A 17,994-nucleotide genomic window follows, 5' to 3' on the forward strand; every position below is an offset into this window, starting at 1 on the left:
CTCACTACTTCTAATAATCTGACTCCAAAATTACTTTAACTCCACTGAGAACTAACAACTTTAACTATCCCTCAACGCTTTGATGTCCTTTCTTCCCTCTTAAACCAGCTTAAATTCCATGATCAGTCATTGTAATAATGCATACACCCTTGACTTCTTTGCCTTTCTGTCACTTCATTGTACTCACTTGGAACAAAATCATGGTCCTGGTTAATTCCAATTTCTACCTATTCTGAGCCTGCTTCTTCTCTTCTCTCTTGAAACTTTTAACACCCCCTCCCCCATTCTTATTTTTTTTAATTGTGCTTTAGATGTAAGTTTACATAGCAAATTAGTTTCTCATTAAACAGTTAATGCACATACTGTTTTGTGACATTGGTTGCCAGCCTCGTGATGTGTCAACAACACTCTCCCCTTCTCAACCCTGGGTTCCCCGTTTCCATTTGTCCAGCTTTCCTGTCCCCTCCTGCCTTCTCATCTTTGCCCCTGGGCTGGTGTGCCCATTTAGTCTCATACACGTGGTTGAGGTATGTGTATTATTGTTTGTTTTATGGGCCTGTCTAATCTTTGGCTGAAGGGTGAACCTCAGGAGTGACTTTAGTCCTAAGTTAAAAGGATGTCCGGGGGTCCCATTCTCACTTTAAGCTGCTGAACTTGCTTTACCCTTCATTAACCGATTGAAACAATAAAAGATAATTTTCACAGATTGTCACCACCACATTTACCCACCTGCCTGCATCTGTGCCCATGTACTCTGCCTTCCTGCCTATTACTCTTACTGCTCCTATCTAAAGCCAGTACTCTATTTGTACAATAGATTCCATTCCTTCTGATCTCCCCAAGGACTTTATTCCAGAAATTCTTGCCTTTCCCACATCATTAATTTTTCTGTTTCTGTTGAGTCATTCCCAGCAGCATACAAATATACTTTTTTCATCCATCTTAAAAAATACCTTATCGTGATACCACTTCCCCTGCTAGGTACTGCCCTATTCCTCCACTCCCATTTGCAGCAAAACTCCTGAAGAATTTTCTCTTCCATGTCTCTAGATACTGCCCTCCCATTTTCTCTTAAACATACTCCAGTCAGGATTTCACTTACCCCCTCCCTCCCACCACTCTGTACACGCTGCTCTTGTGTAAGTCACCAGTGGCCTATTCCCCGCTAATCTAAATGCCAAGTCTCAGTCCTCTTCTAACTTGATAATTAACCTTCTTTAAACACTTTCTTCACTTGGCTTTCAGTATATTTCCTGTTTTTCTTCATACCTCCCTGGCTACTACTGAGTTGCTGGTTTTGCCCATTTTTCCTGATTTTTTTCGAAGTTACTTTTTTATTTAGGTATAAGATACTAAGTAATAATAAGATTTTATTTACACAAAGTACACAAATCCTCAATGTATGTCTTAATAAACTTTTATAAATGTATATTAAAACTATGTAACTACCATCCAAATCAAAACTTAGAACATTTCTAGGATCCTAGAAGATTCTCTTTGTGCCTTCTAGTCACTATCCCTAAAGGTAACCAGTATTTTATCCTCTATTGTCAATTAGTTTGTCTAATTTTGAACTTTGTGTAAATAGAATCATACAATATGGACTCTTTTGTGTCTGGCTTCTTTTGCTCAATATTGTATCTAGGAGATACTTCCATGTTTTTGTGTGTAATGATATTTTTTCACTGCTGTGTGGTATTCCATTGTATGGATTTACCACGATATCACTTCTAATGTTGATGGCCATTTGATGTGAGGCTGCTATGAATAAAGCTGCTATGCGCATTCTTGTGCATGCTTTTTGTAAGACTTAAAAACTCATTTCTGCGGGATATGTACCTGGGAACAGAATTGCTGGGATATAGATTAGGTGTAGGTTTTGCTTCCACAGATATCAGCAAATCATTTTCCAGAATGGTTTTAATTTGCATTTCCCTGGTGACTTATTGGTGTTGTCCTTCTTTTCTTATGCTTTGGACATGCTCTTTTGTAAAACATCTATTTAGATCTTTTTCCCATTTTTAATTGAGTCGTTGGATATATCTTCTCCCATTACGTGAGTTTTTCACTTGTGTCTTTTGTTGAACAGAAGTTCTTAATTAAATGAAATCCAACTTATTAATGTCCCCCTTTTATGGTTAATTCTGTTTATGCCCTATGCAAGTACTTATCTTTAGTCGACGGCTGCTTCTCACTGGTTCTGGGTGGCCGTGTAGACTCTCTGGCTCTGGGTCTCTCCTGGTGTGGAAAACACGCCTCCCAAGCATGGCTGCTTGCCTGCCTCACCGCTCACTCCCGAGCTGCTCAGGACTGAAGGGCTCAGGCTCTCGGCGGGTCAGGTCTGGCAACTCCTTGCTGCTTCCGAACCATCTCTCCTTCCCCCTGCCACTCAGTCTGGTTCCTCAACTCTGTCTTTGATGTTCAGGGCTCCCAGATTGCCATATATAATCTAATCACTTGTTTTTTCGGGTCTTTGTTGTAAGAGGGTCCACCGGAAGCATCTGACTACTCCTCCATGTTGGCCCCGCCTCCCCTCATCTCGTGACTTTAAATGCCATCTACTTGCCAATGAGTTCTAAATTTATGTCTCCAGTCCAAACATAACTCTTTGCCTCTAGATTTGTATATCCAGCTGTCTACTCAACATCTGTATTTGGATATCTTCATTCAGATACACATTTTGAACTTGACACCCCGATCAAGTTGAAGTTCTGATCTCTACCACCTCCTCCTCCATAATCGCTCCACTCACAATATTCCCCTTTTTACTTGAAGGCAGGCTGCTCTAACCTTCCGGTTGCTTGGGCAAGAAACCTTGATTCATCCTTGATTCCCATCTTCTTTTGTATTCCATATATGATCTGTCAGAAAATCTCATGGCTCTACTTTCAAATATGTCCCAAATCTAAGTAATTCTCATCACCTTCATTACTACCACCTTGGGATTAGTTACCATCATCTCTCTCCTAGATTACTGCAGCAGTAGCCACCTAACTGTTCACTGTTTTTCCATCCTTGTCTTCCTAGTGTCTTCTTTTTAACATAGCATCCAGAGTCATCCTTTTAAAACTTAAGACATGTCATTTTGCTTTTCTGTTTAAAATCCTCTACTAGATTCTCATTTCACTCAGAGTAAAAATAGTCTTTACCATGGCCTATAAAACCTTTCATTATCTGCCACTCATTATAACCTGTGAGCACACTGACTTACCCCCTTCCTCACTTTACTTCAGGAATTTGGTTTCCTTGCTGTTCCTTGTGTGCTCCAAACTTGGCTATTCTCACTGCCTGGAGTACTATACACTCATTATACTTATGTCGTGTCCTTTAAGGTTTTTTTTTTTTTATCATATGTTATCTTCTCAATGAGTCCTATCCTGACCACCCTATTTAAAACTGCAACCTCTGATCCACCCCTGGCATACCCAGTCCTACTTAACCAATTGCCGTCAAGTTGACTCCGACTCATGACCATGAATCCAATCCCATTTACCTAGCTCTAATTTTTTCCTATAAGCACAACACCTTTTAATAGACATATAATTTAATAATTTGTTACCTTCATTGTTTATTATCCCTTCCCACTGGTAGAATGTAAGCTCTATGAAGGCATGGATTTTTTTGATGTGGGGGCTGCAAATCTTTTTTTTTCTCTTTTTAATAATATTTTATTATGTTTAAGGTGAAAGTTTACACAGTCAATTAGATTCCCATTTAACAATTTCTACACAAATTATTCAGTGATTTTGGGCGGAGGGGCTGTAATTCTCATTTCCGTTCTGGTTGCTCCATTTCCAGTACTCTAGTTTCCCTGCCCGCTTACCTTCTCATCTTTGCTTTAGAGTAATTTTTGACCATTTGGTCTCATATAGATAATTTTTTAAAGGACCTCATTACTGATGGGTGATATTCCTTATTTTATGAGCTAATCTGTTATTTATCTCAAAGGTGACCTAAGGGATAATTTTGTTTTAAGATTTAAAGAGTATCTCAGGGCAATAGTCTCAAGGGAAGGCATGGATTTTTGTCTGTTTTGTTCATCAGTATATCACACGTGCTTAGAACAGTGCTTGACACACGGTAGGCACTCAGTAAATATTTGTCAAATGAATTGATTCTAGAAATAGACTTCTCTAACCACAGTTAGATAGGAACGTTGTCCCTTAATGCTAACTTCTTTAGAATCTATCTAAAGATGGTGGATATACGCCTTATTGAACATTTGTTTTTATTATTGTTTTCTCTAGGTGACAAAGGAGACACCTGCTTCAATTGTATTGGAACTGGTATTTCAGGGCCCCCAGGTCAACCTGGTTTGCCAGGTCTCCCAGGTCCTCAAGGTAAAACAGGAACATTTTAGAATACTTCTTGGCTAGATTTTGGTGAGCTTGTAATTTTAGAATGAAACCAGTTCTCATTTTATAGCAAGTCACACATATCTGTAAATAATTAAATATGAAATGCCTCTATCTGCTATAAAATAAATTATGCTCTTGTTTCTAATACCTGAAGCTACCAACATTTTCTATTAAAGCATTTTGACAGTATTATTCCAGGAAAAATATCTTTTTATTTTTCATAGGGAGAGGAAAATAACTTATACAGTGTCAGACTTTTTTCTTCCAGCAAGCTGGGAAAAAAAGTTCATAATGCCTGGCCCCCGAATATAATTTCCAGTGGCAGAGCTTCATCATTGGGGATGTATCACATGTTGTCATTAAGAAACAAGCTGTTTATTGACGTTTTGCAACCAACTGCCAATATTCTCTATATATAATTCCTCCCTCCCCATTTCTAATCAAAACCATATTTGATATCTGTGAGGACCAAAAATATTTTGCTCAACTGCCTCTTGGGATATCCCAATATTATATTGTTTTCAAATAGCACTTTATGTCTAAGTCAGAGCTGAGAATAGATACGAGATCTTTTACCTTTCTGTCTAGTGTGTCTGTCAAGGAGACCAATTCATTTAGAGCTTGGAAATAGATTTTTAGCAAGTCTTATAGCTGCCACTGTAGTCCTTGGGTAGTACAAATGGTTAACGTGGTTGGCTGCTAACAGAAAGGTTGGAGGTTCAAGTCCACTCAGAGGTACCTCGAAGAAAGACCTGGTGATCTTCTCAAAAAATCAGCTGTTGAAAACCCTTCAGAGCACAGTTCTACTCTGATGCATGGGATCACCATGAGTTGGAATCAACTCCACAGCAACTGGTTTTTGGTTATAGCTGCCACTAGAAGTCAATAATCTAGCCATGTACCTCTAGTCTAGCGGTTCTAGAACTTTAGCAAGCATTAGAATCACCTTGGGAGCTTGTTAAAACTTGGATCCTTAGGCCCCACCCCCAAAGTTTCTGATTCAGTAGGTCTGGGATGGGGCCCAAGCATTAGAACTTCTAACCAGTTCCTGGATGATGCTGATACTGCTGGTCCAGGCGCCCCATTTTGAGAACCACTGCTTTAATAATGTTTCCTCTACTTTTTGGTCACCAAATGTTTCTCATAAACTAAATTTTAGGGCATGACAAATCAAAGAAAGGATTGGTAGAGGTCTAGGAAGATTGTGTAAGTCAGAACAAAGAAAGACATGTAGACTTTGTTTTTATTACGTACTTCTCCCCTTGGTAATTGGATGATTGTGGGAGCCTGGGCACCTCAGAAACCCTGGTGGTGTAGTAGTTAAGTGCTACGGCTGCTAACCAAAAGCTTGGCAGTTCAAATCCACCAGGCGCTCCTTGGAAACTCCATGGGGCAGTTCTACTCTGTCCTATAGAGTTGCTATGAGTTGGAATCGACTCAATGGCAATGAGTTTAGTCTTTTTGTTTGTTTGTTTGGGCACCTCTGTCCATAGTGCTTAGTAGCTGCAAGCTCTGAGAAAGGCTTTGGATTTGGACATACATAAGGATAGAATCTTGTAACATGAAATTTTAGGTTCATCTAAAAGAAGGGATTATTTCCTCATTTTGACATCATAAAATATGCAAATTAAAATGTCAATTGTTAAATGGGATTGAGTAGGGTTATTTTAAAACTTGACTTCCTGACTTGCTGATAGCTGTATGAGCTTTGTCAGGGTTTCAAGCTCAAAGCTTACATTATCGTGTGTGTGTGTGTTTGTGTGTGTGCGTGTGTGTGTGCTTGTGTGTGTGTGTGTTAGGATCTCCTGGTTTCCCTGGACAGAAGGGAGAAAAAGGACATGCTGGTGCAGCCGGGCCCAAAGGACTACCAGTAAGTTTTGAGTATATTATAGAACAAAAAAGAAATTGTATATGTATGTATATATCATTATAAATATACAAAAATTGTATATAATTTTTCTATTAAATTGTGATTTATTTGATTCCGTCTCCCTGTCACACATGCTTCACTGGATTCAATGCTTTGTACACTAAATGATATAGGATGGGTGGATGAGGTAAACTGGAGAGAGGACAATGTTAGAAAAAAGAAACTGACTCTCTTTTTTCTCTTTCTCCTTTTCCTCCTCATTCTTACTGTTTTTCCTCAGGGCATACCAGGTGCTGGAGGTGCTCCAGGCCTCCCTGGATCTAAAGGTGAACCTGGTGACATCCTCACTTTTCCAGGAATGAAGGGTGACAAAGGAGAGTTAGGTTTCCCTGGAGCTCCAGGGCTTCCTGGTTTGCCTGGCACCCCTGGACAGGATGGATTGCCAGGGCTTCCTGGTCCCAAAGGAGAACCTGTGAGTTGGTTTGGTATTCTTGGTTTTGTGATGTAAAAATTGTCACTTAGAATTGTTTCCTAAATTAGTGCAAAGGATGGGCCTGGTGCTGAAATGAACAATCAATGCTTAAAAAAAATGTCGTTATATATAGTAATGGCACATTGTTATGGACTATGGAAGGTTTCTTCACCACTCCTTCTTCTCAGTTCTTTTATAACCCTCTCCTTCTTAACCCATTACATATTTAGTCATATTGGCTATGGATAAGTGGGTAGGAGGTTAAGATGCTTCTTTTGTTATGATCTCTTATGGGTCAGTGTGATGTTCCCCCTCTCTTACTCTGTATTTCCTAGTCTGGGTTTATTTAGACCTGACAACTAGAAACCTAACTTGGATTTCATATATAGTAAGCTTGAGTCAGAGCTGACTCAACAGCAATGAGCTGAGCTTAGAAATTAGTATGAGTAGGTGACCATGCTAAATGAGCCACAGAGCATAAAGAATGAACATAAATGAACAAAATCTTGTTTTGTGCACAACACACAGCCTGGGATATTTAGGTGGGAAGTTATATTTTATAATATGTTAGCTAGACTAACTGTAACTTTCTTGACTTATACTAGAATGTAGGGTCCACGAGGATGGAGATTTTTGTCCATTTTTATCCTCTGCTGTATCATCAGCACCCGGCACATAGTAGGAGTTCAGAAATATTTGATGAGTGAATAAATGGCTAAGTGAGTGATCACAATACCATCCAATAATACCCCACACTTATACAGCTTTTAGGAAGAATATTTATGGCTAGATTTTTAACCTAGTTGTAGTCATTAATACCAACCTGTAGATAGCTGTTATATCTATTTGTTTCTGTACTAAACTTTTCACTTTTCAGGGTGGAATTGCTTTTAAGGGTGAAAGAGGTCCCCCTGGGAGCCCGGGTTTGCCAGGTCTTCCAGGGAATAGAGGGCCCATGGGTCCTCCTGGTTTTGGCCCTCCAGGCCCAGTAGGTGAAAAAGGCACACAAGGTGTGGCAGGAAACCCAGGCCAGCCAGGAATACCAGGTGAGTTTACTATGATTGTTTGTTTCGTTTTTAATTTGGTGCTTAAAAGCAGAAATATATTCTCTTTTGGCCACTTTTGGCTTTCTTTGCTGAGAGATGTGTTTTCCTGGCCATTTATAGTTGTGCCCTTCACAGTGTGTTTTTTTAAAGGGGATTTTCTCTTTAAATTTTTTGACAGTCTTTGTTGCTGTTGTTCTTTTCAAGTGCATGATAAATAATGCAAAGTTTAACAAATAATTATAATGGAAACACGCATGTAACTACCATATAGGTCAAGAGCTACAACACTGACAGCATCCTAGGAACCCCCAACCCTCCTCCCCCTTTACTTTCCTGATCTCAACCCCCTTCCTCTCTCCTCCAGAGTTAAGCACTGTCCTGACTTTTGCATAATTTCCTTCCATTTCTCCCCTAGTTTATCACCTGTATATGGAGTCTTAAAGTACTTTAATTTTGCCTGTTTTTGAACTTCATGTTTATGGAATCATTGGGCAGATACTCTTTTTTTAATTTTGTAGGAGTCAGCCATGTTGTATGTAGCTATAGTACATTTATTTTCATTGCTTCTATAGTATTCCATTATAGTTACATGTGTGTGTGTATGACAGTTGATTTACAAGTTCTATTGTTAATGGACAATTGGTTATTTAGAGTTCAGGCCTATTATGAATTATACTTCTATGGACATTAATGTGTGTGTGTATATATGTATGTATGTACATGTATATATATGTATGTACGTGTATATATATATATCCTGGTGCACATATTACAAACTTCTCTAGGGCAGGGGTTGACAAACTACAATCCACGGGCCAAATCCAGCCCATCACCTGTTTTTATAAATTTTTATTATAACACAGTCACGGCCGTTCACCATTGTCTATGGTTGCTTTCCTACTACAACAGCAGCACTGGGTAGTTGTGACAGAGACCATATGGTGCACAAAGCCTAAAGTATTTACTCTCTGGTCCTTTACAGAAAAAGTTTGGCAACTCCTGGGCTAGGGTATGTATTTAAAACTGACATTTTGAGGCATAGGGTAAGTGCATCTTCAGCTTTATTAGATAATTCCAAGCTGTATCCAGAGCGATTATACCAATTTATACTCCCTCTAGCAGTGTAGGAGATTTCTTGTTACCCTACATCCTCACCAGTGTCTTGTATTGTCAGACTTGTGCATTTTTGTCCGTCTGTTGACTATATCTCATGGAAGTTTTATTTTGCATTTCTCTGATTATGTTAAAGTTCTACATCTTTTTATATGTTTATTGGCCATTTGAATTTCCTCTTGTGAAACATTTTTGTGTTTTTTATTGCCTTGTTTCCTTTTTTATTGATTTAGAGTTCTTTATATATTCTGTGAGTTCTTTGTTAACTATGTATTTTGCAAAAATCTTCACCCACTGAGTGGGTATCTTTAATGAACAAAAATCAATTTGAATGTAATTAAATTTATCAGTTTTTTTCTCTCTAGCTACTGCTTTTTGTGTCATGTTTAAGAAATCCTCCTCTATTCTGAGCCCTTTTCCGGTTCATATTTCAATTAATGAGAAGTAGATATACTTTGACTTTACACTCATAAAGCCTTAAAATACCATACCGTTAGTTATCCAAAAAGTATTTTGCTTGTTTACTACAGTTTAATATTTTTTTCAGGCTCTTTAGACCTATATTTTCAAAATTTTATGTAGATGCCGTTTTCAATGATAGAAGCTCTCAAAGCTGTCATCTACTTTTTCTCTTCAAAATTTCATCCTGCTGTTCAGTATTTTCCTTGAATACATAATGTGAGATTGTTTTTCCTGTGGATTTATATTAGTTTGTTTCAAGTTTTAGAAGATTGTCAATGATTTTCTTTCTTTCCTTTTTTTGTTATTAATTAAAGGAGATCGTTAGTCACACGAACAATTCTCATTCACCACTAATTTCCCCTTGTTCTCAGGTCCTAAAGGTGATCCAGGTCAGACCATAACTCAGCCAGGGACTCGTGGCCTGCCTGGTACACCAGGTAGAAATGGTGAAGTAGGTCTTCCAGGTATGTGAGGAATTCATATCATCACATCTTCAATACTTGTTGGCTTGTTTCTTTGACAGTTTCCCTTTCAAAACAAACGTTTCTCCATAGGTGACCCTGGACTCCCAGGCCAGCCAGGCTTGCCAGGAATACCTGGTAGCAAAGGAGAACCAGGTATCCCTGGAATCGGTCTTCCTGGACCACCTGGTCCCAAAGGTATGTAAGACTGAGTGGTGGACAGGGTAGGTTACCTGGTTAGTATGATATTCTTTGATATAGTTCACTTAACAAATACAATATATTAGTTGTACCTTTTTCTATGTGCTATAAAGAATGTAAATGAAAAGTCACAGCATATTATACTATAAGCTCATTGTATTTATCTAAAACAGTCCAGACAAGAAAATATCTAAATCATAGATATGTAAAAATTATATATAAGCTCAAAAAAAAGTGGGGATTATTATCTGTTGTGTTCATTGTTATATTCTTAGGGCTTAGAACAGTTTCTGGCATGTAGTAAGTACTCAATAAATATTTGTTGAATGAATGGATTGTGTTCAACAAAAACAGACTTATTGTACACATATATTCAAACAATGTTTTATCCTAGATCAGATTCTCTTGAGTTACTGAAATTTTTAGGACAGTTGCTTCAGTTTTGCTTTATTCCTCACAGAATTTATTCTCATGGATGGCAAGAGCACATTGGTCTAAGGACAGTTCTCAAACATCTCCTTACTCATCTCCACTAAATGCCTTAGAAAGTGTCAGATTTAATTTTATTTGTATATGTGTGTGTAATATCTACAATTATTTTTAGCTAATTTCCAGAATTATATGGAAGTTCTTTTATTATACTATATCTAGATGGAGGCAAAAGAAGAGTTTATGCGTTTTTGTGTGGGATCCATTCCTTATATTTAGTCCTGTCTTATTATATAATAGGCCCCATTTCCTTTAAGAAGGGTGTAACTTCCACACACATGAACCCTATATGAAATTGATAGGGTCATAAGGTAATTAAGAGGGAATATCAGGTATCTGTTAAGACTTGATCCTGAATACTCATCTAGAATGTCACTGTGTTTTTACATCTTCCTGTAGTCACTAGCCATGATTGAATAAGATGAGAATGTGTGTTTGGGTTTTTGGATATCTTTCTTAAGTGTCTTCTCATGGGGGATTAAAGAAAAAAATGAGTTACCATTTTACAGGTTTTCCTGGAATTCCAGGACCTCCAGGAGCACCTGGGGCACCTGGAAGAATTGGTGTAGAAGGCCTTCCTGGGAAACCGGGCTTTCCAGGACCGAAGGTCTGGGACATTTTAATTTAATTCTTCTTTTCCTGTCTCCCCTACTTTCCTTAACCTTAACTCTCTATTTTGACTTCGACATCATCCCAAGTCTTCGCTATGTGTATAAGACTTAACTGATTATATTTTTATTTAAAAATATTTAACCCAAAACTGTCTTTAATATTCCAAGAGGTAATATTTGGAGCAAAAAAAAAATTCTCAATCTGTTTTAGAGTAACTGGTTATCTGATTAGAAGAGAGAATACAATCATCAGCTGTCCCTGTGCTTCTCCATGGACTCACCATCACAGCTAATCTCTACAGATGCCTGTGTGATGATTGGTTGAAATGGCATTGACTATCATGTCAACATCTTCTCATACTGTTTCCCTCTGTCCTAATTCCACCATAGATACATAATGCAAATCACTGCTATTGACTTTGTAGTAATAATAATAATAATACCATGCTTGTAGTACTCTCCATTTCTTTTATTATATATTAGCTAATCTAAAACTTTCATCAGTCAACCTTCAGCAAACTCCTGGGGTATGTAATTATCCTAACTGTCCATGTATTTTCTCTGTGCTTAATTAATTAAACTTCCTGTTTTCTATAATTACTACTTGTTTTCCATGGGAAAAATAGTTGACCATGACTCCGGCTCTCATGAGAAAACCACCTCTCTATTGATTTTTTTATTTTTTATTTTAACATTTTCAAATAAACACAACAGTAAAAAGAACAATACAACAAACTTTCGTATATATCCATCACCCAGATTCCAAATTATCAAGATTTTACCACATTTACTTCATCTATTTCTTTTTTCTTTGCTGAAATATTTTAACCCAAATCGCAAAATCATGTCATTTCACAAAACTATAATGCCATTATCACACTTAGTAAAAAATAATTATGTGGTATCTTTATCATCTAATACCAAAACCAAACCCGTTGCCATCGAGTCGATTCCGACTCATAGCAACCCTATAGGACAGAGTTTCTTTGACAGTTTCCTCTTAGGAAACCCCGTAGGATTTCCAAGGGTATAAATCTTTACAGAAATAGACTGCCACATCTTCTTCCTGCGGAGTGGCTGGTGGGTTTGAATCACTGACCTTTTGATTAGCAGCCAAACGCTTAACCACTGCGCCAATACTCAGTCTATAATCACATTTCCTCACTTGGTTAGACTGTTCTTTAATCTCATGCTCTTCCAGTTACCACTTACTTGTATTGAAACTAGTCCAACTCATTTAAAATTTGTTTTACTAAACCATGTTTCCAATCCTTCCAAATGTTCTTTCCAACATACCAATTACTTTTTATTATTTTATCCTACCCTCCCACACGAAAAAAAAGAAGTATTGCCTGTATTTTCTGCCTTAAATTCTCTATGGTCAACAATAAACACCAAGAAAGTCATGGGAATTTTTGTTGTGTTTTGTCATGTGTATGTTCAAGGGAGAACCAGGATTTGGACTACCTGGGCCACCTGGACCTCCAGGACTCCCAGGTTTGAAAGGAACACTTGGTCCAAAAGGTGATCGTGGTTTCTCAGGACCTCCAGGTCCTCCAGGACGCACTGGGTTGGATGGGATACCTGGACCAAAAGGTATGTAAACTGTTGCTACTTTTTAATTTGCTTTAAAATTTTATAGAAATCTGAAACTGTTGGGAAAGTTTCTAGATAGGTACAGTTAACTGTAAAACCCATGCCATCACTCTGTCACTGCTGTACTTTTTTTTTCATGCTCCATTAATTTTTTTGTCTTTTATTTCATTGAATAATAATACAATTATACATATATATGTATATATGTCACTAAGAGTCTTTCTCCCACCTTTATCTCCATCCACTCTGTTACTCCTATGTAGCCATTTTTTAGTTTCTTATTTATCTTTCTAGCGTTCCTTTATACAAACACAAGCCAATAAGAATATATATATTTGTTTTCCCCTTTCTCAAAAGATAGAATACCATCTTTTGACTTTTTGTACTTTACTTATTTCACTTAATATTATAGCCCAGAGATCACTCTGTGTCAGTACATAGAAAGCAGGGCTTCAAACCGGTTCAGTCATGGCTGACGAAACGAAACTGGAACAGACCAAAATTTTTACAATTTGGACAATCTGGAACTATAACTGGAATGGAAAAAATTACAGGTTGAATCCCTGAAATGGGAAACTTGGAAGAGGCATAGTGAGCTCTTTCAGGAGCCTGATGCGTGAGATTGGATTATTGGCAGGACTGTGGAGAATGACAGACATTTCAAAGTGGCACAGTTGGCCGCCATCTTTGAGTGGGACACTGCTGTTTCTGACTCTGTTCAAAATCCGATGGGCAAGAGATTTGATTGCTATGCCACTTGTATTAGGTTTCTAGCAGGGTTTCGACCTGTAATTTTTCCCTTTCTGGTTATCATTCCAATTCAACCAAATTTTAAAAATTCGAGTCTGTTCTGGTTTCGCTTCCTTGGCCATTAGTGAACCGGGTAGAACCCGTTTGAATCCCTGATAGAAAGCTGCTTCAGTTTTCAAAATGACTGACTAGTATTCAGTTGCATAGCTATATAGCATAATTTATTCCACCAGTTGCTATTTGCTGTATTGGAACTTTGCCAATCTTTTCTTATTACAAATAATGCCACAATGAATTATCTTGCATATATATTTCATATGTGTGTGGGTGTAATCAAATAGTAATAAAATTGAATTTTTTTGAATTAAAGGACACAGATATCCTTAGATATTGTCAGATTCCTCTCTATCTGCACCATGTTACACTCCCACCAGCAAAATATGAGTGTGCTGTTTCCCCATAGCCTTGCTAAGTTAGTACATTGGCACGCTCTTAGATTTTTGCCAGTCTGATAGAAGTGCCACATTTTTACACAAATAACACACACCTTCTACATTTGTTTGCCAACTGCGCCCTCCCCCTGCAAGGTATTTTCATAAGCACACTATGCTAATTTTTTCACAGCAACGTGTAAGAAAAATTAGCATAGCAGTGCTTATGAAAATACCTTGCAGGGAGAGAACACAGTTGGCAAACAAACATAGAAGGCGCACATTATTTGCATAGAAATACGGTGAGTAGGGATCTCAGTATAGTTTTATAAAACTTTTATTATGAAAATATTCAAACACATAAAAACTGAAAGAATCATACAGTAAATACCCACTGTCTCGATTCTACAATTAATATTTTATCTCTCTGCCAATATTTTATTTAAAAAATTTCAAATATAAGCAAAATAGAAAAATTTACAATGGCTACTATATACCCATCACCTATATTCTGCTATCAACATTTTACTATACCTGCTTTGTTACTATCTGTCCATCCCTCTCTCCATTCATTGATCTATTTTTTGATGTATTTTCAAGTAAATTGCAACAGCAGTGCACTTCTCCCTAAATATTTTAGCATGCGTATCATAGCTACAAATTTCATAGTTAATTTGTTTCTTTTGATATAAAATTCATGTTAAATGAAATTCACAAATCTTAAGGGTACATTTGGTGGACTTTAACAAATACATACACCTGTGTAACCAAAACCCCTATCAGGATATCATCACAGAAATTTCCCTTATCCCCTTTCCAGTAAGTCCCTACCCCCATATCCACAGTGGCAATTGTATTGTTAAAAAATTTTTTTTCATCATAAATTAATTTTGCCTATTCCTAGAAATCCGTATAAGTGGAATCATACAATATGTTAAGAACATTCTTTTACAAGTCTTTTTATGGACATGTGCTTTCATTTCTCTTAGATAAATATCTAAGAGTAGAATTGTTGGATCATGGGGTAGATATATGCTTAGTTGTATAAGAAATGACTAGGGCTTTCTTCAAAATTATTGTACCATTTTAAACTCACACCAGTATGATATGAGATTTTTAGTAGTTTTATATTCTCTCCAACATTTCATGCTGTCAGTCTTTTTAATTTTGGAATTTTGATATGTGTGTGGTGGTATCATATTGTGGTTTTATTTTGTGTTTTCCTGATGACTAATGATGAGCTCTTTTTCATGTGCTTGTGGCTGTCACATTCAATTATTTTGCCCATTTAAAAAAAATAGGTTGTTTCTCTTATTATTGTTAAGTTGGAAAAGCTCATTATATATCCTGTGTACTAGTCATTTGTCAGTATTTTTTCCCTGTCTGGCCTGCCTATTCAGTTTCTTATTAGTATATTTTGATGAACAAAAGTTTTAATATTAATGAAGTTTCCTTTATCTTTTTTTCTTACATGGTTATCGTTTTCTCTGTCCTATCTAAGAAGAAACCTTTGCCTACCTGCAAGTTACAAAGATATTCTGTGTTTTGTTTTATAAGCTTTATAATTTTAGTTTTTATATTTAAGGCTATCATCCATCTCAAATAATTTTTGTTCAGCATCATTTATTTAAAATAGCCCTCTCCCCACTGGATTATTTTGCCACCTGTTTCAAATATCAAATGACTATATATGTGTGGGTCTGCTTCTGTGCTCTCAATTCTGTTTTATTAATTTAATTTTCTATCCTTAATCCAATACCACGCTGTTTAGATTACAGTAGCTTTAAAGTAATAGTTAAAGTGAGGTGGTGTAAGTCCTCCAAGTTTGTTCATTAAAAAAATATCTCTTTGAGTATCTAGGTCCCTTGCTTTTCCTCTCAGGGTAGTTTAAATTTGTATTTCCCCTATTGTGTCTGATACTGACCATCTTTTCATATGTTTAAGGGTCATATGTATTTTTGTCCTGTGAACTGCTCATGTCCTTTACTCATTTCTCTATTGGTTTCTTCTAACCCCTTGATTTTGATTCCCCTAATTACATAGAGGAATCGAATTAGCATAGCTTGTTTCACAATTTATTTTTCCTTTTTGGTTTGCAAGGAACCGGACTCCCCTGGTTAGTGATTTTGGGTCGCAGAGTATAATCTAAACAGGTCCATGCTCATGAAACATGTTGGATTAGCTCCTATTTCCCTTTAAAGCAACAAGACAGCCCCACTCAACTTTTGCCAGAAAAAGCCCCAAACTAGCCCAATACAAACTTTACATAGATATGCTCTTTTAAAAATACCTTTCTATCTTTGATTAAACAATGCTGACCAGCTGTGAAATCTAATGCTCAAACTTACAGATACTGTTTTTCACCAGTTAACTCCCCTAGCTGTAGACCTGTAGAGACATTCCAAATGATAAGCAATATGGTAAGTAGTCTCCTTATGTAAATTACCCACTTGATGTATTTTATTTATACATGTCCTTAAGATAGGGATTGAGAAGGAGTGGGTTAAAGCCCATTTTAAACTTGAACTTCTTAACAGACATTTGCCTAATCTTTAGAAGGAAATATGGGATTTCCGTATCCTAATAGGAATCGTTCTCAAATACCAAAACCCCTGTATAGTTCTTAAGGTGCTACAATAATAAGAATTTGGGATTTTCCAAGATGCAATTCCTTCATCCCTCAAATGTTTATTGTGTTCCTACTCTGTGCCACATACTACTTGAATCACTAGAAACACAAAGGCATAGACTCTACTCTTGAAGATCTCAGAGACTGCTTTCTACTTAAGAAAATCTAGGTGATTTCACTATGATAGTGTGAACTTTTGTGAATATATATCACTGATATTTTAGATTAGTAGACAATGGTAAAAACTCAGCAAGAAAATCACAATAAAAGTTCATCCACTAGACACATTTATACCAGTGTCTGGGTATCAGAACTAAGTAACCAAGCTGTAGGGGAGGTTAACGCAACAGTTTGAAAGCAATGTAGTGATCAATAATAAATTAATAAGGTTAATACTCATCAGGAAATATCTATATGAGGAAGAAAATGTGCTTAAGGCTGAACATTCTAATCAGATTATACAAAAAGAAAAAAGAAGACAGCAGTGGAAGCATTCCATCTGCTTCATATATGACTTTTGTTCAAGGCCTCATCTAAGGTGTCTGAGGAGGTTTAATATAAGAGGTGACATCTGAACTGAGTCTTTAGACAAAGGCATTCCAGGAGGCAGGAATAACATGCAATAAGTACCATCGTGTCAAATACAATGGTGTGATTGGAAATATTGAAAGAAGTAAAAAATGAAATATAATTTGCCATGGCAACAGATTTTATATCATATATAGAAATTAACAAAGCAAAATGTGTCCAAAATATTTCTAGAAAAAATTAAAATTCTATTATTAACAACTTGATTAAATTGAATTAATTGATAAATCACGTATATGGATGGGAAGATTCCAAGATGTCAGTTCTCCCCCAGATTAATCTATAAATATAATGCATTTTCAATGAGAAAGATTTTGTGGGGCACGTGAAAAAGCGATTCTTAAACAGGAGAATAAAAATCTACACATAGCTAAAACAGTTCTCAGTAAAAAAGAACAAAGAAGGAAAATTTGCCTACCAGATACTAAACTGTATTACAAAGCCATTGTAATGATAACATTGTGATCCAGTGCAAGAACAGACAAGTAGACCAATAGAATAGAAAAGAATTCAAAAACATACCCAAGTATATACGGAAACTTGATTATTTCGCAGAGGTGTCATCATTAGTCAGTAGGAAAGAATGTATTCTTTAAAAGTTGATGTTGAGAATGGACTCACTAAATGGATCCCTAATTCACAGTATATATCAAAAGGAACTAAAATCATAAATACAAAAAGTAAAATTAAGAAAATATGGAAGACAAGGAATAGTAGATTTTTATACCACTTTGAGTTTACACAATTTTGGTGACTCTCTTTAATAAAAAGGAGGCCTTGTACCAGTACTACTCAAGCTATTTCAGAGCATAGAAGAAGAAGCAACACTTCCAAATTCATTCTATGAAGCCAGCATAACGCTGATACCAAAACCAGGCAAAGACGTCACAAAAAAAGAAAATTACAAACCAATATCT

General features: G+C 36.7%; 1 protein-coding gene across 2 annotated transcripts in view; it reads left to right on the plus strand.

Annotated features, from left to right (window-relative positions):
* The window catches only part of COL4A5 (collagen type IV alpha 5 chain), a 333,343-nt gene that overhangs the window by 211,906 nt on the left and 103,443 nt on the right, over nt 1-17,994 (plus strand). For both annotated transcript variants that reach the window (XM_004379760.2, XM_004379761.2), the window contains exons 22-29: nt 4,248-4,340; nt 6,158-6,228; nt 6,509-6,700; nt 7,578-7,746; nt 9,693-9,785; nt 9,876-9,980; nt 10,982-11,079; nt 12,529-12,679. In XM_004379760.2, the coding sequence (XP_004379817.1) occupies nt 4,248-4,340; nt 6,158-6,228; nt 6,509-6,700; nt 7,578-7,746; nt 9,693-9,785; nt 9,876-9,980; nt 10,982-11,079; nt 12,529-12,679 (972 nt within the window). The remainder of the gene's footprint in view (nt 1-4,247; nt 4,341-6,157; nt 6,229-6,508; nt 6,701-7,577; nt 7,747-9,692; nt 9,786-9,875; nt 9,981-10,981; nt 11,080-12,528; nt 12,680-17,994) is intronic.

The sequence above is a fragment of the Trichechus manatus genome, unplaced genomic scaffold, assembly GCF_000243295.1.
Source record: "Trichechus manatus latirostris isolate Lorelei unplaced genomic scaffold, TriManLat1.0 scaffold00068, whole genome shotgun sequence".
In the NCBI taxonomy this organism is placed as follows: Eukaryota; Metazoa; Chordata; class Mammalia; order Sirenia; family Trichechidae; genus Trichechus; species Trichechus manatus.